General features: G+C 33.6%; 1 protein-coding gene across 1 annotated transcript; it reads left to right on the top strand.

Annotated features, from left to right (window-relative positions):
* The first annotated feature begins 1,930 nt into the window (after window positions 1-1,930).
* Window positions 1,931-26,968, top strand: LOC129005414 (PHAF1 protein CG7083-like). Its single transcript, XM_054434302.1, has 10 exons — window positions 1,931-2,135; window positions 12,707-12,789; window positions 13,853-13,936; window positions 14,469-14,512; window positions 14,930-15,089; window positions 15,327-15,543; window positions 16,039-16,238; window positions 22,325-22,474; window positions 23,193-23,339; window positions 23,713-26,968. The coding sequence occupies exons 1-10, from the start codon at window positions 2,072-2,074 to the stop codon at window positions 23,776-23,778; spliced, it is 1,215 nt and encodes a 404-aa protein (XP_054290277.1). The 5' UTR covers window positions 1,931-2,071; the 3' UTR covers window positions 23,779-26,968.
* The last annotated feature ends 999 nt before the right edge of the window (window positions 26,969-27,967 follow it).

Here is a 27,967-nt window from a genome sequence, read left to right as displayed (position 1 = left end):
TCCCACTTCAGGTTTTTACTATGGTATGTCTATTTTTTTTTTTTTTTTTTTTTTTAATTTCATTTGTTTATTTTTGGAGCAATTTTTCTCCTCCTGAGATCTGTCGCGAATAGGCACTATCAAGGAATTTAAAAATATGTCTGCTTAAGACTTACATGTCTTGCTGACAATTTTACAGAAAATAAATTGTTGGGCTCTGCCATATTCTTAGAACTGCTTGTCAATTATAGAATTAATTCTCACTCAATATGACCTTCAGGCAACGTCTTGGGAAATAGTGTCTTTGATTTCCGATCCGACAATAAAATGTGTGTGTGTGTTCCACTTCTTGACAGGTAACCAACTAGGCTGCAACCCACCAGAGAGTTACTGGACTTGACCTGCTCCACTGGGTTCTATTTTTGTACCCAAATAAGTGAAAGTTCTCTTGCTCTTCTTTATACTACTATATAAACGGTATCAGCAATCTGACACATACTTTCTCCCATTTAGCTTGTCAACAACCTTTATCATGGGTAATCGGTGGGAGTAGGTGGGGGTAATCACAAAATTTCCGATAACTTTTGAACCCTAATTTTAACAGCATTGAAGGGTTGCACTATTTTGTTCAGAATTATAAGAACCATAACATACTAATTTGAACCAAAACCGTTTTTTTTTTATCCGACTTTTTTTATGGGAAAATTACAGAAGTGAAGTTACAATAACTTTATACCAGTCTAAAGTAAATAGGTACCATTTTTGAAAAAAATCTATTCTTCTGTTAATTTATGGGTTTTATGAGAAAATGACAATTACAAATCAAAATTTAAAGAAAAAATAAAAAAAAGTGTGGACATACCATGGGTTAGTTACCTAAGTTAAATACAAAATTTCATCAAAATCGAACCACAGGCGGCATGGTCTGTAGCTCTGTACACATCCACACATACAGACAGACACTCACACTTAACATCACTTCAAAAACCACTTTTTAGGGTCCAGGAGGACCCATAACGGATGTATTCCCCACCACCACTCAAACTCAAAGTTTTTGACAAAAACAATACTTTCTCCATATAATTCTAGGGTATATAGGGAGAAAGTAAAATTTATCCGTATAGCAAAAACTTATAGTGTGAAAGGAGCAGGCTGTGCTAATATTCCACATTTGGTTGTGGACCGATATACTTTGTCATTTTAATGTCCCCTATTTTTGATAACTTGAGTAATTTTTGTCCGTTTTTGACGAAATTTGGCTTGAAGGTGTAGGGCGGGTTAAACTTGAATGAGTTCATGAACCAGCATGATCGGACCAGGAAAACAGGGTCTTATGGAGGCTTTATGGGGTAAAAATCGGGTTTTCTAAAGACATAAAATTTTCCAATTTCTCTCAAAACCACTTTAAAGAGCTTAAAAAAACAATTAATTTTGTACGGTTTGTTGAGGTGTTCTCTTTACTGGTTATTGTATTGGTTACAGAGAAAATTAAAAATATATTAATTAAAAATCCCCATGTTATTCCTATTGATAATAAGTAAACTATTGCAGTTTGATTGTTCTTGGATATATTTTGATCAAACTTGGCAAATTTATTTATTTTATACTCACCTATTAATATTTTTTTTAAACGCACCTTATTACCCTCCCTGTAGCAGCAAACCTAGGTACTGCATAATGTTAAATTAAATATATTTAATTAAAAACCAATCTAATCAGGTTAATATTAAATGCGCTTAGTCTGCAGGTTTGCTGCGGCGCGGCGGGGTTATTAATTATTTCACTTCACCTTCAAATTATCTCCATCAAAATACACGATGCGACGATGGACGATAATACATGTTCCGATGATTCCACCAATCCACGATCTTTGTCACATGAACAGCTGTTTCTGTGACGTCATTGATGGAAAACATATGATAGCGACAGCTGAGAGCTGAAACGTCAAAATGGCGTTTAGTGGATTGTTTTGAGTGTCAGGACAAAGGGAACTCAGTTACGTTACGATACGTTAGTGGTGAATCAAACGAAAAGATTCTAGTTTTCACATTCGTAAACTCCAATATCTTATTTTGTTTGCTTATTATAGATCATGCTTGAACTGGAAATTGTACCAGAAAGATCGATTGGATGCGAACAATGGGAATTTATATTAGGTGAGTCATTAATACAGAGGGGCAACTATTTTGCGTTCTAATTTATGAGCGACTTGTATCTCATTTCTCATTTCTAATATTATTAACACCTTTTCTATCTTTATTTTGTTATTTCACCCGTGATATGAATATTGGCTAACTTTTTACAATGAACAAAAATGATAAAATGCAAAAGAGGCCTAGGCATTTTTCTATTGGGTCAATGTCGTTTGGCATTTCTTCATTACACCTAAAGCAGTTGTAAACAATTGATGTATGTTCTAGAAATGAAAGTCGACAATAAGGTTGAATAAAATCCTATAGGCAGAGTTTAGACCTATGCCACATAACTTAAGACCAAGTATAAAAATTGACCCTGAGAACTTTCGAACCCTGATGTCACTCCTTAAGGGCCAAAAGTAATCATTTTGAGTACAGTTCCAGAAAGAACATAGGCTATAATCATAAGTATAAAATTTTCATTTGATATAGGGCCTAGGCTTAAGTTAAAATATTTTTCAATAAAAAAAAAATTCATTTGACAGATAGCCTAATCAGTAATTTACATACGTTAAGCACAATCAGCCAGTGGCTCACATCAGCTATGAATATTTTGATAAAAAAACTGGTGACAACTTTAACGTGGCCAACGTGGGGATTTGAATGTCTTAAGTTTATGTGTTTTCAATATTTAGGCTGTTTAAGGGAAGAGTACCTGGGGACCGAGCTTTGCTCGGGAAACTTTATCACTACGCTATACTCTGAGAGTATTCTTTGGTCAATGTAATTCTATCCCAAAAATAATAATTTGTGGTATATTTTTTCTCGACATCTATTTAACTTCTATTAAAATAATAATATCATAGTTTACTGAAATGATGAGATAGAAGAGTTTTTAAAAATTTGTTTGGTTCCCCTAAACGGCCCAAACTATAGAAATTACCCAGTATTTTTCACGCTGAATTCGAAAAAGGCTATCAGCAGTAACAAAATCTTCGTCACTGCAAGAACTTGGACTCGCTCTGAAACCAGAACCGAAACCTTTAATTTACCCTTAAATTTTAAAATGTAATAAGTTACAATTTTCCGGAAACTCAGGACACTTTCTGACTGAAAAAAATTACGGTTGATCCTTGTTGGTGAGTAGGCCTACTAAAAAGGAAACTTAGGTATAAACATGGTTGTATATCCAAGTTTGGTTGTCCTCGATATAATTGCATTATTTTATTTATTGACACTGAAAAATTATAGACTAGGCTGCCCTATAAGTTAATTGGGAGTTTATTTGATATCTCGTCCTAAACTTATAGTCCATCTTAAGGCAGACATAACTAAAACCTAACCACAGAGATATAAATATAAGTGATATAAAAATAAACACTTATATTTTATTTAGGTTAGGATTAGTAGCCTACTTTTTTGAGAGAGTGTCATTATGAACTGAACACACCTAGATGAGGTAGGGTATTTTATTTTATTTTGCTTCCAACGGTCCAAACAAACCAATTTACAATTATTTTTTTATATAATGCTTACTCAATGTTCCTATAACTAATTAAGGTAGTATTAGTAATTCATGAAATTATTCATTTATAAATAACAACCTAACCGAGTTACCGTACCTTAATGATGTCACCTACCCAGTATTTAATACAAAAATTAAAGCTTATGCCTATGTATATCTATCTATATATTAATAGGCAAGCATGTTTCTTTAAAACCTTTTTTCTCAGCTCGTGTTCATCGTAGGGAAAATCTACGCATACCGTTAGAAAACTATTTTCCTGTAGGTGTGCAGAATCCCTTTATAAATTTAAATAGGCTCAAAGATAAGCACAAAAAATGAGTTTAAAAATTTGAAAATATTAACATGGATCTTATGCGTTGCCATGCTGGTAACGAAAATAACAACGAAATATAAACAGAAAACCAAAACAAATGGAAGAAACTCAAATCACATGTTTTATTTACAGTGTGGGGTGAAAATAGATAAGTGAGTACATTACGTATTTTTGGTCGAGTTTCGACCACTGGACGACCTCTCGTTAGTTTTAAAACGAAAGAATACGGCACGTATAATCTAGAATAGGCATTGATTAGTGTTAATAAACTAAACATGGATGAACCACTAAGTCAAGCTACTAACCCAGTTGTTCAGGCTAGGCTAAACTGAGTCCTGAAAGCATCCATCTCAAAACGGCCAAAACTTAAGAACAGATCCTAGGGTTTGATTTATTTTAAACTATTTTTTCTCAAGTAGATAGCTAAACTGTCCAGTGCAATCATCCCACACTGCTTATAGCAACACTCAAACTTAGTTAGGTAAGCTAATTGTAGGTTACAATTAATTATTATCCCTGTGACCGATTCAGTGTAACATCTGACTTCAGTCAGAATCAGGCGACATTATTGACGACACGACTCGACAACCAACCAAAAGAGTAATTTAGTGATGATAATTATTATTAAGAGTATTAAAAATAATAAAAAATAAAAGATATCGCTCGTTAATATTGGCAAAAGTATTAAATAAACAGTAATAAAGCGGAGGATAATGTGGTAAGAATAGTTTATTAGTGGATTAGAAATGTATTACTCAGGAAAGTTTTATAATGTAAGGCCTAATACAAAATCTTATACATCAAACGATTTAATGAACTGGAGCAAAGTCGAGTCGTCCTCTTTCTCTCTGTCTCAAGTTGACAAAATTGTATGTCAGAAGCTAATACACATCAGAAGTACAACAAACAGTTACCTCGGAAAGTTCTTCAAGAGCTTTCTGCGCATGCGCAAGCTGAGGTGCCCGTGGGTACAGAATTTCGAGTTATGTCTTAAAATGTAAACAAATGACAATAATGGCGGAATGTTTTCTCATAAGGCCCATGTTAAATTTTCAAAAGTTTGTACTCATATTATGGCGAAAATAGATTTTTCCTGGCTATACCACTGGTCTAGAACTTATTTTTGACCCAGAACTTAGTTATTCCGTAAATATAAACGTTTTTGTTACAGCCGATTCCCAGATCGAAGTAACAAGTATTCAAACTTTACTCTTATTATATATAGGATATCCCACCACTTTTTTTGTAGTATACTTAATGTGTGTTACTTAATCAGCTGTTGAGCTATACAGTAATTTTAAAGGTAAGGGTTAAGTGGAGGGGAAGATTTCCTCTCCTGAAACCAACTAAATTTTGTGAACGTAGTAGGCCTAGTTGAATCAATAGTCAGATAATTTTATCTGTGAACAGTGGATGTAACATAAATCTAAAAGCTTAAGTCAGTTCTTCTTTCTTAACCTAAACTTTGACTTCCTAATTTGCTAACTTAAACCTGATTTTAAAACCCTTAATATAGGTAGTCATAAATCTGCATAAAACCTGACCTACCTTCCCTACATGCCTAAATGAGAACTTCATTACAATAGACAATAGACAATAGACAATTCTTTATTCCGTTAAACAATATACATTGCAATAGGAAAGGTCAATACAATTTAAACTATAATACAGTCATCGTTTTGTAAACATTAAACAAAAGTTTTACAATCTAAAAAATCTTTGGTAGAGAAAAAGGCATTTGCTTTAAGGAGTACAGAGATGGCTGACTTAAATTTGACATAATTGAGATTTCTTAATTCTAGTGGTAACTTATTGTATAACTGCAACTGTTGATACAAATGACAATTCAAGGTTTTACTTAGCCTAACATGGGGGGTGGACAGATCATTTCTATTTCTGGTTAAGTGTACATGACAAGAAGCTTGTGTAGAAAATGAGTTGATTTTTTGTTTTACATGGAGGAGGTTACTAAAAATATACAAAGAAGGCACAGTCATAATGTTTAGCTCTACAAAACTAGCTCTACAACAACCTCTAGAGGCAAGGTTAGCAAGTACTCTGATGGCTTTTCTCTGCCATCGAAAAACTTTGGTTACATGGGGGGAATTTCCCCAGAGACGGATGCCATAACTAATGAGTGAATGAAATAGACCATAATAAGTGGTAATCAAAGTATCCAGGTTTACAGACAATTTAAGTTTACGTAACAAGCCAACCACACGAGACAGTTTTTTACACAAATTAAGAATATGTGGTTTCCAGCTTAACTTGGAATCTAAAGTGAACCCCAGAAGTTTAACATCACTACTTACATAATCAGGAACTTGCTTGAGAGAGAAATAGATCAATTCAGTCTTTTCTTCATTTATAATTAAGTTGTTGGCTTTGAACCAAGATTTGGCACAAGTAAGAGCTTGAGACAAGTTCTGTTTTACATTATCAAATTCCAAATCAGAACACATTAATGTTGTGTCGTCCGCATAAAATACTGAAAAGGTTGGAACATTACAATACAAGTCATTTACATATATAAGATACAAAAAAGGTCCGAGAACGGAACCTTGCGGAACACCTGCTGATACATCAAGAAAAGTAGAACATTTGTCTTCAACAACAACCCTCTGCTTACGATTAGATAAATAAGATTTTATAAGATTCAACTCACTATTTCTTACACCATAAAAAGCTAACTTATCATATAATATTTGAAACGTAATACAGTCAAAGGCCTTTGTTAGGTCAATTAGGTTGGAGGCTACCACATGTTTATTTTCAAAGCTATTTACAATTTCGTTAACAACGGCTTCCAATGCAAGAACTGTGTTGTGATGGGGACGAAACCCATATTGATGTTTGTAAAGCAAGTTATTTACATTAAAAAAATTATAAAGTTGTAAAAACAGACATGATTCTATAATCTTACCTAATATTGGTACAATAGCAATAGGACGGTAGCATTCCGGTTTCATTCTGTCACCTTTCTTGAAAACTGGGGTCACATTGGTCATCTTCAGACAGTCTGGGAAAATGCCTTGAGAGAGAACTAAGTTAATTAAGAAGGTCAAGGGGTTGATAATAGAGTCACCAGTAGATTTGATTACATAATTGGATAGGCCGAAAATATCTTCACTTTTTGAATTGCTTAGACCTGAAAGAACTTTGGAGACCGTCTTGTTATCCACAGGTTTCCATCTGAAGCAGGAATCGGGTAAAGGCTTATTAAAGTTTTCCAGTAGATTGCAGTGGTTAACGTCACTTCCGTCTAAATCAGAGTTCAATTGAGCAGCTTTAACCGTAGTGGAAACATTTACAAAATAGTTATTTAAACTATCTGGGGGAATTGGTATTTCTTTTTTTGTTGTGACAAACCCAGATTCACTTCTGATAACCTTCCAGGCCATTTTACATTTGTTTTTAGCAGTCTTTATAAGATTATCATTAGCAGCTTTTTTCTCATTGCCAATCTGCTTGTTATAAATCTTTCTGAATTCAATATATCTACACTTATCTTCTATATTATTAGTATTTTTCCATCTGTCATACATTGCAAGTAAAACCCTCCGCATTAGGTGTAATTGCGGTGTAAACCATTTATTAGACGCTGAACTTTGTTGAGGTCTACTAGCAACTTTCCTGGGCAGAATGTTTATTGAGGGACACATATCATTAAAACAGGTAGACAAGATATTTACAAAGAACAAAAATGCAATATTTACATCACTTAGTCTATAGAGGCTAGACCAGTCATATTGAGATAGATAGTTTATGAAGTTCCCAAGCCTATCACCCCTGAGAAGGCGAACAGTTTTTTTTGGTATCTTCACATGATAGTTAGTTTTACTTTTGTTACCATTACAGTAGTTGAACTTTGTCCATACACCTGCATGATCCGAGATGCGATCCTGGCCCAGTAGCGAAACTTCAAAGTGCTCAGGTGTAAGGTTAGTGTAAATGTTATCAAGGCAAGCCTTGAAACGGGTTGGCCTGTTGTTTGTGTGATAGAGATCAAAAGATCTTAGTAAATTTAAAAGTTCAAAAGACTCAGAGCTATCACTTTCAAGCAAGTCTACATTTAAGTCACCAGCTAGAATTAGGCACTCGCCAGAACTGACATATTTGTTAGTGACATGGAGCAAAAGTTGTTCCATATTTTCAATAAAGATATTGAAGTTCACATCCGGTGTACGGTAGACACATAGGATCACCATATTAAGATTGGTAAGTCTAATAGCAGCCCCCTCACAGACACTATCTTGGCAATACCTGGATATGTTGACACAATCATATGAGAAGTCTTTTTTTACATAGATAGCTGAACCCCCGAAGGAGGAGAGCCTAGCATAATAATCTGCCAGTACAAAACCCTCAGGAACATAAAAATTAATCTCTTCCTTACTGAGCCAATGTTCATTTATGCAGACAATATCCGCCGGTTTTTCCAGCAGTACTAACTCTAGTAGGCCTAATTTATTTTTCAAAGACCTAATATTTAAGATACAAATGTCAATCAAAATATTATTACTTGGTTCATTTTCTGAGGTTCGGGCATTAGTTGATTTTAAAGAAATATCTTCTATACCGGCCCGTTCTGTTTGGATGTTTGTACTAAAAAAGACCTATTGTCATTAGGCTTACTTGTGGAGTACTTATTTAGTCTAGGAGCTCGGTACTTTCCCAGAATACAACCTTCAGGCCAGAGATCTGGTGTAAGGAAGACCTCGGACATGTCAATCGGAACCCCCACTTTAAAGGAATTGTAGCTCGAGTAGCGAGATTGAATTTTCTCACATACATATTGTTCATCTTTGACTATCTTCAGGAAAGAGTTAATATCTTCACAGTTGACTGAGGTGTCTAGTCCAGAGACAAAAAGCCAAAATAACCTTTTGGCAGCTTTCAGGTTGCTGTTACTACCTTTACTAGTCCCATGTATAACAGTTCTAGGCTTTAAGGATTTTAGAGCTTCACTATACGTTTTTGTTTGGGTAGATTGCTGTCCCTTATTTGAAGTAACCAAGGGACTTTTATTATCTGACAAATGACTAGAGTTGCTTACCCTTTGAGGCCCTAGCCTAGGCCTGCCCTCAGACCTAGGTCTACTTGCCGACTGAGATTGACTCTTCTTGTAATTCACGGTTTGCCAGTCATAATTTGAATTTTTAAACACTCTCCCATTCAAGTAGTGCTCAGAACTTGGGTCATTTATGTTTATCAACTTTTTATGTACTTTATTAGTTGATCTAGATTGACGTTTATCACTTGATTTAGAATTAGAAAAGGCTTCTGCTAAACTCACTAAACTTACTGCAATGATCAACCATAAGTAAATAATTTTTCTAGATGCCTTTGACGTTTTTTAATCTTTCCAATCGAAATGCCATGATAGGCCCATCATCCAAACCGCTCAATGGACCTTAAATTCGTAATCTTTTATTTTGTTTTTTGGACACTTATTACGTCTCTTTTCAACAATTTAAACAAATTATGTTTTAGGATTCAGCATGTAAAAACTGTAAGTGGGCACACAATAGGCTCTTAAACCTCACCTCAATAGGCTTAGTTGGTGTCTCAAACCTCACTGAAATCACCCAACAAAAAATGGAAAACCAAAACCTTCATATCTATTTTTTTTATATGGATCTATTGACACCATCATATTTGTGAAGGTATTGAACCAACAACATTGAACAGAAAACATTTCTAAATTATAGTATTTCCAATGGTATCACTCTATGCTGATTACTGTTACTTTTGAGAATCGTATCATATCAGTTAGCCTAATGCTTTCAGTCATTGATTAACACACGTTCGTACACAATGTATGAAACCCTAAAATTACACAATTACATAGGCAAATTAAATAGCCACAATAAATTAGAGAATGTGCACCGAATAAAATAAAATAGATTACTATCAAATATTAAATATCAAACAGCATTTGCAACACAGACTGAAATTGTTTCGGTACTTTGGTATTATCCAGAGGCCACCTTTATACAGTGTGCTGCAGCGGTTATGTTGGGTTGGTTAATCATTAATGGAAAGAACATACTTTAATTGACTTACTGTCCATATTTGACATGATTACAATTAACGGCCTTTGAGTTCTGCCTCGGCAGAAGGTAGCAAGGATTGAGTTGAATGCGTTCCCGCCGCTAGCTGCCACACCAGATACAGGCGGTGACAGGACAGGTGATGCGCACGCTCCATTCAACGACCTCACCTTGGCCTACTTGGAGGGGATTTGGCAAGCTAAAATATGACTCATCTGGTATTGTTTGATTAAAAAGAAACGAGGAAAGTCCTATAAACATATTTATGATACCCCAACCTAACATAGCCGCCGCAGTGCGCTGTAAAAGGGTGGCCTCTGGATAATACCAAAATATCATTGTTTCATTTCTCCACAACATGGGACCTAAAATGTATAATAAGCTTTCTTTCAACGATAAAAGAAATTGATAGCATATCAACATTTAAGAAAACACTTAGTTATGGCTTCTGGAGCCTTTATACCACTTAACGATTACCTAAAACATGTATAATTATTTTTACTACTGGTTTTCAGAATTTTGTTGGTTGTTGTTTGTTACAATAGATTTTAGTTTTAAGACAAAGTGTAGCCTAAAAGCTAGGAGGATTAAACATTAAGGAGAGGACACGCTGTAGTTTCGTTGAAGCCAGCGTACTGTGGAGGGGGGAGGCAGCGCTACTCTCCCGCCCCCCTCTCATACTGCGTTGTATGCGTTACTGGAAGATTTGGTAACAGAAATATCAATTAACTATTTAAAAATTAGACTTCATCATCCTACGAAAATTAAAAAGTTAAATTCTAACCGTAATATTAGGAACCTATTAAGAGGAAAGTCATATTTATGAACCAATAGTACGTTCAAAGGTGAGTAATTTACACAAGGATGACTTATTTTTTTAGAATTTGTTGTCCTTGTTTTTATTTTTTGTCATACTTGTATTGTGTTTTATTTATAATACTCTAACCAGAGCGCGGGACTCCGGTTCCTGGGGTCCCGGGTTCAAATCCCGCCATATCACCAATGGATTTTACTGTTCATAAATTAAAACTCAAATCATGAGTAGTACTGTATGTGTATTTGAACATTTTCTTAAAGAGAAATAAAATAAGTTTTTATCCTTTAAAAGAATGATAAACGCACTTTGGCGGTCAGAAGACGCGATGATTGTTGAACATTTACACTTTTTACTCGAAGTTTCTTTAGGTAAACAGATCAAATATAGTTCAATATGATATTAAAAAAATCAAGAATTTGATTGCCAAGAAATTGTTTTACTTTTTATGATTGCAATTTAATTGTAACGGCTGTTGGTGTAAAAAAAGTTAGAGCGGCTTTGCATTTTTTTCTTAACTTTGGCTATTTAAAATCACCTGCCTAGCACATAAATGACTTACAACTAGTAAAACATTATATTAACAAATCGAGAAAACTATGAAATATGCAAATTTAAAATGTATTTCATCACCCGAATTAAAATTTTCATTTTAACCTATTATTAGTAAGATTGTTTTATAAACTGGAAAGATTAAAAAAAAACTTTATTGTAATTATTTTTCTAAATACCACTTTTAAATATAGGTAAATATATATTTTTTATTTCCAGAAACTCTTAAGGAACACGAATAAATTGTTAATTTGTATAGATACATCATATTTTTTTCAAAAACGTAATTATAGTAATCATATGTTCAAAGTCCAGGTCAAACTTTGAACTTCAATAATAAATAATAGTTTTTATAGGAATGATTGACACCGTTCGATAGGAAATTTAATTTACTTTAAGAATGCCATCGGTGAATAACACAGGTGTTTTAGTTTAGCGGCAATTTTAATTTGAAACAGCGCGCGTCGCGTTTTTCCCTATCTCTCCCATGTTATAGCCGAGGCTTTTTGCCACTCTACGGCTCCGCGTGCCCCTCTAGTGTTCTGCTAAAGCTGGCTTCACCGCAACACGTGTATTCCTATTCGCGTGCCCTCTCCTTAATGTTTAATCCTCCTAGCCTAAAAGTGGCCAGAATATACAGAAAACTTTGAATTTTAAATGGTTATGCCAAAGCAGCTGCCAACCTGTGAAGCACTATTGTTAGGTTTACTTAGCTACCCTACCCTAAAAATCATCGCAAAAATATGATTGACTTAAAAGTATAACCAACTAGTATTTCCCCATGTGCTACAAACTTAAACTTATAACAACTATTCTGAGCGTTGTTTGATACATTTATTACCAAATTTTACTTAAGGGTCTTGCCGTAGGTGGCATGGCAATACCAAGACCTGGAATTTATTTACCTACTTTTTAATTTTCATGTTCCCAGAGGCCATAAAAAACATTAAGCGTTGACAAATATTTGAGGCCTGTATAAGTATTTCTTAGTATACAAAAATGTGTGTCCGCAAACACAATACCTAGGGTAATTTTGATCAGACTTTGCTGTAATCCATCATGAATGTGAAGGACTAAGCTTGAATGAGTTAACATAACAACCAGTAAGGTCATGGAAACGGAGTGTTATGGGGCTTTATTTTTTATTTTTTGATTACCGGTAGATTAAATTTTTACCAAAACTTAAAAATGTCCAAATATTATTATATCCATTTAGTGCTTGAAAAAAAAAACAATAATTTAGTATAGGTATTGAATTATGTTTGTTCTATGACTAGGTTTAGAGCAAAATGCTTAAGTTAAATTTTTTTTTTCACATCAAAAAATTTGCAGGAATGCACTTCAGCCAAGCAGTGGCTATCATACAATCACAAGTCGGAATCATCAAAGGTGTTCAAGCTATTTACAGCGATTCAGTAAGTCTGTCTTCAAACATTATGGCTATTGCTAACCTTTTTATGATAATACTATGATGTAGAATGTACTATCATTTGACCTTTTTAACTTTTGTCTCAAAACTTAAAAACCGATGTTTATAGTTTCAAGTAAAAAGGTAAATATTTATCAACAGGCCTACTTGCTAATTTACTAACATCTTTCTACCCGACGCCGTACCTAATAGACTACAACGTGTCTAAAAAGTATTGATTTAAAATGCTTTAAAGGTATGGTTATTAATAATCTATATAAAGACACTTTTCTTTTTAATTTGTAGTCTCAACAAACTAAATAAACAGTAAAACTACGAAGACGAGCATTAATTACAGCACGTTCATGCTTTTAGAAGTCTAGTTGTAAATTTTATTCATTTCAGAAAATTTTACTCCTTTAAGAGTCAAAGGTTTTAAACCAAACATCTTCTTAAAAAAAAGGTTCAAAACATCTTCTTAATTAGGCTTGCGTCGCATTTGATTTCTACAAGTTTGTTGTGGACAGTGTTTAACTAGAGCAACAATATGATAAGCTATCAAGTTCTGTTACTCTATCAACAACCTCCATATCTACACATTTTTATCTTTGCTGAGTTTGTTGAAAAAAATGTTTATTGAACCTGCAACTTTAGTCAACAAAGGTCGTGTTGCGTGTTTCACAACATGTGACTAAGAATTGTTTGTAAGGCTTATGTTTACAAACATGCTAAAAATTTTGAGGAACTAAATTAGCAGCATCCATAAAGTATTTATATTGAGCTTATAAACTGTTAAAGATTGTTTTGTTTCGTTATTTGTGCTCTTTTAATATTTCCTAGTTCGTTGACCCTTCAATATAATCCAGTCAGATTCCTCCTTTAATGATGATGACTTTAGTTTTTGATTAGACTTTTAGATTGGAAACCTCGTAATATTAATACTCGAGAAATATTATCGTTCAGTTCAAGACATTATTAAACTTGTTGAAAACAGTGATTGATCAATCAGGCTTGTTGACAAAAACAAACATGACTTTGCAAATCTCAACGCAAGTTTTCTGTGTACGCAGAACCCACTGGGGACTGACCTGGTGCTGAATCTTCCACAGGATGGGATTCGACTCGTCTTTGACTCTGTGGTTCAAAGACTTAAGGTAAACAAATCCGCATCAATACAATCCTCATATGTGAGAAATATTAAATGATTTAACACAGTTTTCTATATAATCACATTTAGTCATGAAAGTAACCCAAATGAATGTTGAAAGCAATATTATTTAGATGCCAGTTTATATTCAGCGAATTATTGTGAGAAAACATAGCACTTAAGTTCATAGACGTTTCAAAAATAATTTGAATATCTTAGAGTAAACATTTTTGACAAAACTTTTAATATTAAAACTGTTAACCATACATAATTATATTTTCCTAATAAGTAATATCATCCACATTTGACCCAGAGAACTTATCTAAATTAGATTCTATAGGTGTTTTTTTTAGCTTTAATGGCTGGAAAATGTAAGCAATAATTAAGTTTGAATTAAATTAATACCGGTACCTAATAATATTTTCAAGATATGGTTTTAGAGTGTGTATTGTACTTGTAATTTGACCATGTTTCAAATATTTACTTTCTAGATATCTTGACATATGCAAAGACAAATACCGTATAATATATTTTTTCAGATTATCGAGATTTATAACATGAAGCTGGTGAAGCTTAAATACTGGTAAGTGTATGTTATTCAGTTGTTAAAACTTACTTGAGACGTTTTCTATCCAGTAGCTCATGGACCAAAACCCTTCATAACATCAATTTATTATGTTTCAAGCGCTTATTGGTGGGCTTGTACTTTTACCAATTGTATAGCTTTGTATTTTTGTATTTATGTATTTATTGTACAATGGTTTTTGCTGTAAATAAAAAAAATAAAAACCATGACTGTTGTTTGTTTGGATGGTCACAACAGTTTGGTTAAATTAAAAATCTGGTCTTCAAATAGCCCTAGTTTAAGAATGTTGAATGTAAAGAACAGAGAATCCTGAATGAATAATATACTTTTAACATACATGTCTCCAACAGCCCAAACAAAACAGAAATCGAAAATCCTTGAAGTAAGTTTTCTAAGTTAACTCTCTGTTCACAGTGGACTGGTGTTCAACTCACCTGAAGTGTGTCCGAGCATTGAGCAGATTGAGCACTCATTTGGTGCGACACACCCGGGCGTGTACGACGCAGAGAAACAACTCTTTGTGCTCAACTTTCGAGGTCTTTCTTTCTCCTTCCACGTGGAGACCAAGTTTCAGGTATGTACATTTTGTCTAAATATTTACTGCAAAAACTTGCCTTGTGAAAGATTAAATAGTTTGAAAATTTTCTGATAATTCATCTAAAGTTGGGATTTAATCAAGCAGTTTTATGATGAGACATATTAAAATATTAGTATGTTTAAGCACAACCTAACTTTATCAACCTATGTAGATGTGCAGCTCTTGGGTGAAAAGGCTTTTAATTTACTTTTGTAATTTTGGTCTTGTTAACAGCCGAGCCACACAGCAGGGCTGGGGTCGTTGCAGTTCGCCAGTGGCTCTTCGCCTTGTGTCTCCGCCACCAGTGTATACTCGGGACAAAGCTTGGCTGACTGTTCGCCTCCTCCCCTCCCCCTCTCCTGTTACTACGCGCAGCTGTATCTCAGCTACGTTGACGTACTGCGAGACAACAAACGCACACGCGGACTGCGACTGCACCTGTATACAGAGGGTGAGTTATTGGCATTAGTAACATTATAAGGTTCTATGTTTTAAGTTTCCAAAATGAACACAGTATAGTTTATATAAACTTAATATGGAAAGCATTTTACCCTGCTAGACTAAGAAATTGAAATGTGCGGGAAAAGCGACAAGTCACCTGATATTTTAAACTCTTAATGGCCTTCAACATGATTGATTACTCAACAAAAAATTATAGAAAGCCCTAAAACTTTAAAGAATAACATATTTATAGATAAATAAATCAATTTAGAAAAGTTATTGAAAACATTTGAGTGTGGTATAGTTTGCTTTGTAGACACCACAATCTGACATGAAAATTTATCTGGATAACTCGTCATACAACTAAAAGAGGTTAAGAATTTAATCATAATTTACACGATTTCCCAATTTTTTGTCAATTGAATTGCCTATATAACCTAATCCTAACCGAACCAAATTTTTTTGCGCTTTATAAAACAAAAGTTATTTTAAAACTGTTTGGCAGGTCTGAACAGGCGCAAACAGACTCTTGTCAGAGAAGTTCATTTCTCTGACACTTGTCAGGACGTTGCTACGCTACTAGGCACTCCGCAGCGGGTCTTCTTCAAAGCCGAAGACAAAATGAAGATACACAGCCCCAACGCTCATCGTAGAGTAACGGCTCGTAGATCAGACTTCTTCTTCAATTACTTCTCTCTGGGAATGGTTCGTAACTAATGTTATATAATGGTATTATTTTTATTGTGTTTTTCTCCACCAATTGCAATATTGATATTTTTTTGTAAAGAGAATAATTTAAACCCGAGGTCTTTTTTAATCGTAATGTAAGTATTTTTTGTTTAGTTTCAGAACTAAATGATTTTATCTTTTATTCAGATTGTTATTTTTTTAAGTATGATAAAAGTGGTTTATATAACTTTTTACTGCCAAACAGTTCTTTTAGTCCTGTCTAGGCACCAAATATTTACACATTTTACTGCTATAGATTAGCATTACTATAAACAATACCTTCCTGCGCACCATTAGACTTGAAGATATCTGTCACCCAAACCCACCTTGGTTGTAGCTGTCAGTGACAGTTAAATATTCCAACATTTGTGTGAAGTGTAAAGTCTTTTGCCATTCTCGTGCTAGAGTAGACTCTTTTCACTCAGATAAGCCTAAAGCCCTAAAAATTCCTTAAAATTACTCCCTCGCTACAACCTTAACCTCACCAAAACTCTTATTACATACCATACATACAGGGTGTCCCACAAAGAGGTTTTAACATTTGATTTTATTTTTCTTGCCCATTTATAGACCGAATATTTTGAAACTTTACAAAATTTATAAAGTAGGTTTTAAAAATATTCTGAGAAAATTTCAGCTCCCTAACCCTAACCCTGAAAAATGATGCTTTAACAGGGTTGCCACCAGCCATGAAAACCTTGAAAAGCTTGAATTATGCATGAATTCTTGTGACCATGAAAATAGGCATGGATTATGCATGAATTTCTCCATTGCACCATGAATTTTAAAGATCAGGATTAATTATTCAATTAGTACAATTAAATTGGCCAAATAATTTTTGTTCATATTTAAAAACGGTTCAGAGAAACCAACACCAAGAGAATACTGTCTGGAAATGATTATTTAACATGTTCCACGATCAGAAACAATTGCTTAGTTAGTTCATTCCAAGTCATTCGAGGTTAGATGCTGATGTGAGCTGAGTCTTTCTGAAGACATAATATGGTTTGAAAAATCATTAGTAGGCCAACTTCCACGTATGTATAAAGGGACATGGCAATCACAAAAACAGAAGTTTTAGACCATGCTCGGAATTGAAACGGGGTGTGCAATAAAACAAAATTTCCGACTCTTGACGCCTGATTTTAATAGCTTTGTGGATAAACCAATCATATCTTAGTACGTTGAGTAATAAGATAAACCAGTAAAAATAAAGGATATTTTGTGACATTCATGTGGAGGGATAAAAAAGGACTTTTTGGCCAGGTGTGCGGGATCTTTGTTTTATTCCGGTGGAAAGACTGAATTAGACCTCTACTTATATATTTTACTATTCTTCTCCAATGTGTCATATAGAATAGCTGGACCCATTTTGTTTTCATCTTTGTTTTGAATGTATATTTATGAATTACTCTAAAATAGTTGAATTTCATGTATGGAAAGGTTATTCAATAGTAACACGCAAAGAAACTGCCTCTTTAACAATTTCTTAAGTCAGCAAAAATGAGCGCACCGACCATGATTTTTTTTTTTAACTGCCCATGAAAACCATGAATATTGCATAGATTTTTTCATCCCACTATGGTGGCAACCCTATGAACCTTTTCCAGTGTTTGAAGGAAAACAACTCCCAAACAGGAATATTTTGAGTTAGGAATAGTTTTCCAGAAACATTTATAAACTGGCCTTCCTAATTCTAAAATATTTCTAGGAATTTAAAAATGAGCTAAACAACGTACAGAGACGTAACATAATATCATTATGAGTAACGCATTTATTTACTCCATAAAATAATATGGTGATTAAATTTTTTTTTTAATTTGTAATTTTTTTAAGTCTTCTATTCCATATCTTCCAACTCCATGTCTTCTATTCCACATCTTCCAACTCCATGTCTTCTAGTCCACACCTTCCAACTTCATGTCTTCAAATTCCATATCTTCCAACTCCATGTCTTCAAATTCTATATCTTCCAACTCCATGTCTTCTATTCCACACCTTCCAACACCATGTCTTCTAGTCCACACCTTCCAACTCCATGTCTTCTATTCCACACCTTCCAACTTCATGTCTTCAAATTCCATATCTTCCAACTCCATGTCTTCAAATTCTATATCTTCCAACTCCATGTCTTCTATTCCACACCTTCCAACTCCATGTCTTCTAGTCCACACCTTCCAACTTCATGTCTTCAAATTCTATATCTTCCAACTCCATGTCTTCTATTCCACACCTTCCAACACCATGTCTTCTATTCCACATCTTCCAACTCCATGTCTTCAAATTCCATATCTTCCAACTGCATGTCTTCAAATTCCATATCTTCCAAATCCATGTATTCAAATTCCATATCTTCCAAATCCATGTCTTCAAATTCCATATCTTCCAACTCCATGTCTTCTATTCTACATCTTCCAACTGCATGTCTTCTATTCTACATCTTCCAACTCCATGTCTTCTATTCCACATCTTCCAACTCCATGTCTTCTAGTCCACACCTTCCAACTTCATGTCTTCAAATTCCATATCTTCCAACTCCATGTCTTCAAATTCTATATCTTCCAACTCCATGTCTTCTATTCCACACCTTCCAACACCATGTCTTCTATTCCACATCTTCCAACTCCATGTCTTCAAATTCCATATCTTCCAACTGCATGTCTTCAAATTCCATATCTTCCAAATCCATGTATTCAAATTCCATATCTTCCAAATCCATGTCTTCAAATTCCATACCTTCCAACACCATGTCTTCTATTACACATCTTCCAGCTCCATGTCTTCAAATTCCATACCTTCCAACTCCATGTCTTCAAATTCCATATCTTCCATCTCCATGTCTTCAAATTCCATATCTTCCAACTCCATGTCTTCAAATTCCATATCTTCCAACTCCATTTCTTCAAATTCCATATCTTCCAACTCCATGTCTTCAAATTCCATATCTTCCAATTACGTGTCTTACAGGTTGATCACGTTAAAAAAATGTCACGTTGGTTTATACCAGGTACATATATATAGTCAATTCTTTTAACAAAGTCTGCAGTTGAAATAACGGTTTGCAAAGTTTAAATTAATTTATTATTTTTAATATCCATGGCAACATAAATCAATAATAGTTTAAATAAGATAAAACACAAAGGCAAAAGCTATACAAAATGTTATAAAAGATTAATTTGTTGACCTTTAATACTCTGTGTTAAAAATTCTTTTTCTAGACTAGCTGTGTTCCCGTTCTACGCACGGATAGTGTAGTCAGTTGAAGTCACTGGTTAAAATACTACCTCAACCTCACAATTTAACACTTTATTCTGGTTGACATTTTCATTAACAAAGGTGCTCTTGTCTTTTTCGTGAAACACTGAGGAATAAAAACATTAATGCGTCAACACCAGACATACACACAAAAATACAAAAATTAATTAAGTTAGGAATCTTCTACGGTTTAACCATAGCAAAGTACATATAAAATTATTAGTAAGCGCCGTCAATGAGTGGAAACCTAATTTTTGCAAGCTATTGGCGACAATGATTTAAAAAAAGTAAGTTTCCCATCCGTAAACAACACTGATTCATGGTCTTTTTCCCGGTTATCAAAACCCAAGAACAATTTGATGCACAAAGAATCTCTGGTTCCTGACGTGGATGACGCCTAGTTATTTAATTTGATTTACCGTTACACAATATTGCACTTGCGATTAATTAAATCCGTTATCTAAGTAAAAACTTGTTTAATCTCACTTGGTTTGAATTTTCTTTCAAATCGTGATCCGAAATGGTTGCGGCATTTGTAAACAACATAATGAATGAATGAAAAAGTGCTTTATTAACACAAAAATAAACTGCATAAATACATATGAACTTATAACTAAACATAATCTTCTGCATAACAACAACAAAATTACTAAAAACAGCACATTACAGCAATGGTCATAAGACCGTCTGCTGGGTTGACAACATTTTATTTTATACAACTAAAAATGTGAAATATTTGTAATAAGCTATAATATGTATATTGTTTTGCTGCTAGACATTGAATTCTAAAACCAAAACCCACCTATACTTCCAAGCCTCTTTAAGAAAATTTGCCAGCGAACGCCAATCCTTACCATTAAAAAAATCTATAAACTCTGAGCGAGTTAAAACAGGTTTCAATAGCCATTTATTTCTAATTTGGGTTAAAATTGGACAACGAGCAACAAAATGATAAGTGTCCTCATTCCCATTTAGATTACACAAAGAACATATAAAATTAGCATCTGTCATCCAAGGTTTAAAATTTAAGGAAATAGTCTCTGTCCTTACTTTGAATACCCATCGTCTAACAATATCAGGAACGTTATCTGATAGATATCCATTATCTCCAAGGTCAAGATTCAGTGAAGCATAAGTTGTGTGCTATCGTGAGGCCAATGCCGCCTGGACTAACCTCCGCCTGCTCTCCCCCCTTACTGCTTCTACTACTGATAACAGGTGTCGCTGGGTATCCTCAATGGAATTCACATCAAAGGATAATTCAATTCCATGTTTACTTCCAAGACCCTTCCAATCTCTGCTCCAATAAATATTTTCGCTGATTATTTTCTTTGCTAATTTATTTGGTAGACGGTGGACGGTGGGTGGACCGATGCTTCTAGGTGTCGAATGAGGCAACTCAAACCGTGAATTACATTAATGTACTCACCCCAAACTGTTGTTAATTAATTGATTATGATTCAAGTAATGGTAAACAACATAATGTAAACATATCAGTGACGGCTAAAAAAAAGTAATCTTGATCCAAACTAACAGCTTTTTGTTATTTCATAGATGACGTATGTGATAAACATTAGGAAAAAACTTTGGAAACTGGGGAAAAACGCACAAAATTGGGTTTTTGAACGCCCGTCATTTTATTTACAAAGTAGTGAGGCCATATTTTAATGGCTAAAGACACTCTCGCCAATCATGTGAATACATGAAAATGATTTGAATCTTGATAGATACTCTCGTTTTCCTGGAGAAGATAGCGTAGAATGCCATCTTGAGTGTTGCAGACAGACAGAAATAGAGATAAGACTAGTTTCTGCTTCTTTAATGTATAAAACGTAAAAATAACCTAAAATATGTAATTCTGAGCAATGTACAGACAAAATTCTAATTTTATTTATATAGCATTATATAATCTTTTTCTAACACCTGCCCCACCAAATTACCAAATATTAGGGTAGAAGAGAATTTTGAAATTGGCGCTCTCTTTGAGTGACTATTCTAACTATTGTCATTGACCATAACAAAGGACCATAAGGCTGGGAATACACTATCATAGTTCTATGACATTTATCTATTACCAATTGTCTTTGATGAAAATATTATAGTGTAATGGACCAACTTACTATACAGTATGATATTGTGTCTATGAAAATCCTAAAACGATCTAATCATAAACAATAACTCGTCCCCTAGTTATACAGTAAAACCAACTAGCGTCACTAGCGATCGGTGTCACCGGACATGAACTAGACACAAAAAACGAGCATCAAAGTGTTCAATGGGATGAGAAGTCTACGTTACACCGAAACAAACCCAAAACTTATTGGCTGATAGACTCTCTAACAATTAATTTACTAAGATAAGATTTCATTAAAAATCATTAAAAATTGTGTTTTTGTCATTGTGAAATATTTTTATTGTTACATTCTTTGGAAATTAGGCTTTTTATCAGGAAACTAGAACATAGCCTGGTTAAATCCTAAAAGTAGAGTCCAAAATTATTCAAACTGTGATCAATCCACAGCAACACACTGAAAATTAACAAGCTTAACAAATTAACCGTAGGCTCTTACACAGTTTCTAATGATTTTTAAAGCATTTTTTTTTTCAATTTCTACCATTTTGTTTCTACTTGTTAGGGAGCTGAAATTGTTCCAGAATATTTTTAAAACCATCTTTATAGGTTGTGTAAAGTTTCAAAATTGTTGTGCACAAATTGGCGAGTGATATAATCAAACGTTAACCTCTTCGTGCGACATGCTGTACATTGCACCATGCCTACATTAATCCATAATAATGTTTGTTTTTAGGATATTCTATTCGATGCCCGGACTCAGAAGGTAAAGAAGTTTGTTTTGCACACTAACTATCCGGGCCATTACAACTTCAACATCTACCAGCGATGTGAGTTTCACTTGGGCTTCCCACCGCAAGCTGCTGAGGACAAGAAGACCATTCAGGTACTGAAGTAGACAACGGACGCCATAATCAGTGATGTAGTGGGAAGCTTTGCCACTCTGCCTTTTCCAGTATACTTTATATTAATAGGCCACCTGTGCTTTTGGGATTGAACTATAGCTAAAAGGGTTTTGTAAAAAATAAACTTTACAGTTGCCTTTGCTTGATATGCAGAAGAACTCCAACCATCTGAATCGTCAACTATCCAAATTGCTTACAGGAAGAATAATTTCCAAAACTCAAAACTATAGTAATAAGAATCGTTATTAAAGAAGGCAAGATTTACCCTTGTGCTACAGCGTTTTGTACAAAAACAATATTTTAGAACATAAATAAACAGTCTATTTTCTAAAATTAATAATTTGCCACGATTTTGAGTGACGATAATGATGTCCATATGGTTACAGGAATGTTTTGTAGAGATCATCGGCTCCCGCAGTCATGGGAACATTATCATCGTCTTCTGTAACCGTGACAAAATCCAGAACATGTTCCACAGTCTTGTTAGTTGGTTGTTGTTGGAATATCATCATTGTCCCCCGCAATAACGGCAAAAGAGTGAATTTTTTTTTATCTTTGCAAATACCATTGCAATATAGGCTTGACTCTAAAAAAGTATTTTATTCAATATATAACACTTTCGGTAAAACCATTATGTAAAAACTGAATCCAAAACATTATCGGCAATTTAATCTATAACCAGCTTTTGTTTTGTGGTAGATCTCGGCGTACACAAAGTGGGATAGTGTGTGTGAGAGTGTGAAGCCGTCCGAGCGCCCGGTGGTCCTCAACAGGGCTTCCTCTACCAACACCACCAACCCTTTCGGTTCCACCTTCTGCTACGGCTTTCAAGACATCATATTTGAGGTAAATACCACAAAAAAGTGTATTTTTCAATTTTCTTACTAACAACTCAAAACACATTCAACTCCATCTTCTGCTATAGCTTTTAGGACATCATATTTTTAAGGTAAATACCACTAAAGCAAGTGTATTTGATGATTTGCTAACACCTTCAACTTAAGTCCAACACAGAAATACATTTTTTTGATGCTCCTTTAGTGAAGAAATAGTAATCCAAAGTAATGTTAGTCAATATGTTTTTTTCACAGGATAGAGAGATTATATGTTGTCAGATTAGGGGTTTGTCTGAAAGAGTAAAAAAAGTTAAAAAAAAAAAAATCGCAAAACTTGATTGTTTGATATATTCTTTTCTGAGGTTTATTTTGTCTTGTCGCAGGTGATGTCCAACCAGCACATAGCCTCGGTGACCTTATACCTCGCCCAGGAAGGTAGTCAAGTATGACGATGGCTCACCGCCATGTATCTAGTCCTGGCGGGAACGTTTTGCCATTTCTGAGCTCTTTAGGTTCACGGGCTATTCAGTGCCAATCACAGTTTATTGAGTATTTTCAAATTCTGGCTTTTGTTCACATGAGGGCAGACATTGCTACGTTTGATTAGTGATAGATTAAAAAACCCAAAAAGATACTTTATCGATTGAAGCTCAGTTCAAAATTGTTAACTATTTTCGGTTATTTGTATAAGTATATAAAGGTTGCGGAACTTGTTTACATTTTACCATCCATTTCAATGTTACAAACCTCTATATTGAGCGTTGTTCAATATGAAGGTTAAGAGCATATTTATATCAAATCGGTTCTTACATTGAAAACTAGGAATTGGTTACTACATACTCCAAATTGCTACAAATGAGATATTTAAAAATATAAATAAAGAATCTTACTTTTGATGTTATTTCTATAGAGAATCAGGCAAGCAAGCACTATGTGTATTTTTGGAACTATTCTGATGGCGTTTTGTGACCTTTACATCATGAAATGCTGGTCATTATTTTTGTTTTCCTTCTGCAAAACAGCCTTAGACTCTTCTAACCCCATTGGCAAGGGGTTCACGGAAAAATTACAAAAAAAGAGGCATATAACACATTTAAATTGTAAAAAATAAAACAGGTAGGAAGGGGAAAATTTTCCTTGTAGGTCTGCTGTTACAGGGATGTTTCATATTACCTTTTAGCTCTGTCTGCCCTCTAAAATATTATCCATAGCTAAGTGACAGCAAAAATACTGTATAGATTACCCGTTTTAATTATTTTTAGGTTACAACATGATCCCCTCTACCCTACGATCTATTACATTAACTGGGTCCAAATTAATAATATAGATTTTAGTACTATTATCTGGTCAAGTAAATTACAAATCAAATAATTATAATTAATAATCAATTAATTACACGTATCTGTTTTAAAAGGAAATACAAAAACATTTTATGTTGTAAAAATGTTACATGTTTGACAAATGAAGGGTTGGTAGCTGTTTAAAATGTTGTTACTGTCTTCTTAAAGGAATGGTCTTTACGTGTTGGCAGTAAAATTTACAAAAGATTTAAAAGATATAATGATTGGTATTACCGTATTACTTAATCAGAAGGATTGTGGAGGATTAAGGCTACGTTTTATTTTCAAAAAATAAGTACGTATGTTGAAACTTGAATTAACTTAGTTTATTCAGTTTTATTTGAACGTGAGAATAACATTTATTTGTATATGCTTGGTAAAAGACCATTTGCATTAATTTTTTGTTCAAATCGCTGTGACTGCTGAGTTAAACACAGCATTCTGTTATAAGGTTTTTTGTTTGGGAGATTTGTTTATTTTGCTTACCTGCAGTAAACAAAAATCCTTAAATTTTCCCTTGTGCCATCACAGCATTCCGTTCGTTAATTTCTAATCAGTTTTGTGTAAAGTTAACTCTTTTTTTTCACCAGTACAGGGTAGAGTGGTAGATCTGTTATAAGGTTAAGTTAGCTATCACCATGTGCAATAGTTTGTAGTCCAACATTAAGTGATTTAGCCCTTATATCCCTAGAGTGCCTTTCTTCTTTACTGACTTGATCGGGTTCACAAAGATTTTAAATCCACCTCATTTTTAAATATTTGTTTTTTTTTACAATTTAACCTTTGTTTTTTAGCATTGCTGATCCAAGCGCAGTCCGAAATTTGTAAGCACTTTGTGTTTGATTGCAGTTACAGTAGATTTTCTCTCACTGAAAAACCTCTTATTCGAACTAAAAAGTCTGAATGATCAATTAATACCGAGTTAATGGATTGGTTTAAAACCATACATTATGCGTGCAAAATTAATTAACCATGGTACTGTAAAGGAAAAAAATAAGGAAAGCAGCAGTTATGGTTTTGTACCAAATATAGGTAAAAAAAGGTTTTTATATGTTGGTATGGTCAAAGTGTCACTTCAGTATAGGTTTTTTGAACCTAACAAATGCAAACCGATGTGATTGAATCTACTGTAACTTACCTCAAGTGTGTGCAGACTTAGCGTTAGTATAAAGTCAAGTTACTGAAGATAAATAAAATATAGTTATCAAGCTCCTCTTCTATTTTGTTCGCTCAGAAATCGGATAAAAAAGAAAAACGAAAAAAAATTAGTAATATTACAAAACCCCAAAAAAATGTAATGGGCAAGTAATAGATGTACTTATTAATCCCTGAGGAAGTGTTCATTTTAAGCAGTTGCTGTGTATATAGTGTATCGTGCATGTTTGAACCGCTTCTATGGACTTTGTTGTTTATTTTCTGTACATATCCAGATGAAATTGTTATTTATTCAGTGAATTGTTAAACCATTATTGGTTATTTTACACCAGTAAAGTCAAAATATTGTGATAATCGTGTGAGGTAGTGATGTTAAACCGTACCTCGTTTAATAGACATTTAATAGCAGATTAGTTTGCATCAATAATAGCGAGATACAACAGCATCTTCTCTTTTACCCATCCAGTGTTAGACTACATGACTACATACTTGTGTCAGTTGTATCGAGTTGAAAAAATAAAATCTACTAAATATTATATATTTTAGTATTTTGAATTTTTGTATAAATGTTAGATATTGTAACACTACACGTAAAAAGTTGGTTTCATTTGATTTACCCACTTATAAAGCAGTATTTGAAACCAATTTGTGAAATCTAATGAACTTAGTCCGCTGGACGGACGTTCAATTATGCAAATTGGTTTTCACCAAATCTTTTAACAAGTTTTGTTTCTTCAGTGTCCCGTTGTACACTACAGCAATAACTTTTGTTAGTATTACACTTTATAAGTAATATTTTGGTTGTAAATGTAGGTGAGTTCAAATGATTCTTCTTAGGGAAATGTGTTGTATTCGTCTGTATATTTTGATCAATTGAAGGATCTCAAAACAATTGTTGTGTGTTGTGTGCAGGTTTGTTATTCGTATTACGAGTGAACCTTAAGTATAACTATGGATTGTATTTAATTAATTCTAAACCCTGTTAACACCAAGTATACCTTATGGTTTGAAGGCAGGGACATTTTGAATGTTTATCACTAGGCCTATATAATACTTTGCAAGCATTGTTTAACCAATTTACACTCTTTAATATTGTTTTTTGCAATTATTTAACACTTTCAGTTAGTTGTAATAATATTATTGATAATCAGATTTGATTTGTGTCCATACAAAATTAGTATTTAATCTAATTGTAGATGTTACAAATATTTTATTAAAATTAGTGATAGTGTATGTCATAAAAAATACTTTTATTTTTGTATTTTGCACGAATATTTTGCTCAAAAGTGTCATATTTTATTTGAATGATGATTTAATTCCATGTTGTTATTTTACGTTTGGCAAATTTGACAATTAATAAACATTTGAAATATTTTAATGACTATTCCTGGAAGGTAGTCCATATAAATTATAATGTATAGCAAAAATTGTCAAAAATTTAAAAATTAAATTTTTAAAAATTTATTTTTTGGTGTCTTTTTCTCATTTAATACACATAACCTACTACTAAGCACTTTAATTTGCTTACTCAAGTAAATCTGTTGGCTATGGCATTGGCATGGGGAAAAATAACTATAGAATTACAAACTGCCATACTACTAATTAATTAGATATGATATAACTATAAAATATTTTTATCAGATCTCATACAAAGGCTGTATTTTTCAAAAAAAGTTGTTCCATGTGGCATTTCAGCATAATTTTTGTAGGCTGTATTAAAATGGCCCTCAAGGATATATTCTACTATCACGTATTACTTAGTAAAACAAATTGAATACATCATGTTTGTTTACCACAGAGCCGGCCAGTTTAAAATTACAATACAAAGAAACTTACCTTTGTTAAAAAAGTTGGTTTGTAATTTTAATCCACCACCGATTTGGCTTGGATAAACTGTTTGATGTCAGGTTTTTGGGGCTTTGTGTTTTCCCAATTGACCTTTTAAGTTAATTACTCCACTGATCGTCTAATAAAAAAAATTGAGATTTATAGTAGTATTTGCTCAGTTTCTTTGCATTTTACTGTAGCTCTAAATATAAAATTCCTTATGAGGAGTCTGTATATTAAAATGTAAAGGGGGCTTTTGCAAGGACATGAACATCACAGATTTTCATTAGTCTTCTATTGTAGAAATAAAGGTTAT

Source organism: Macrosteles quadrilineatus, unplaced genomic scaffold (genome assembly GCF_028750875.1).
Source record: "Macrosteles quadrilineatus isolate MER2022 unplaced genomic scaffold, UCM_ALF_1.0 Scaffold_21__1_contigs__length_2333173, whole genome shotgun sequence".
NCBI lineage: Eukaryota > Metazoa > Arthropoda > Insecta > Hemiptera > Cicadellidae > Macrosteles > Macrosteles quadrilineatus.
Note: the sequence above shows the minus strand (reverse complement) of the source record. Positions and strands in the feature narration are given on the sequence as shown.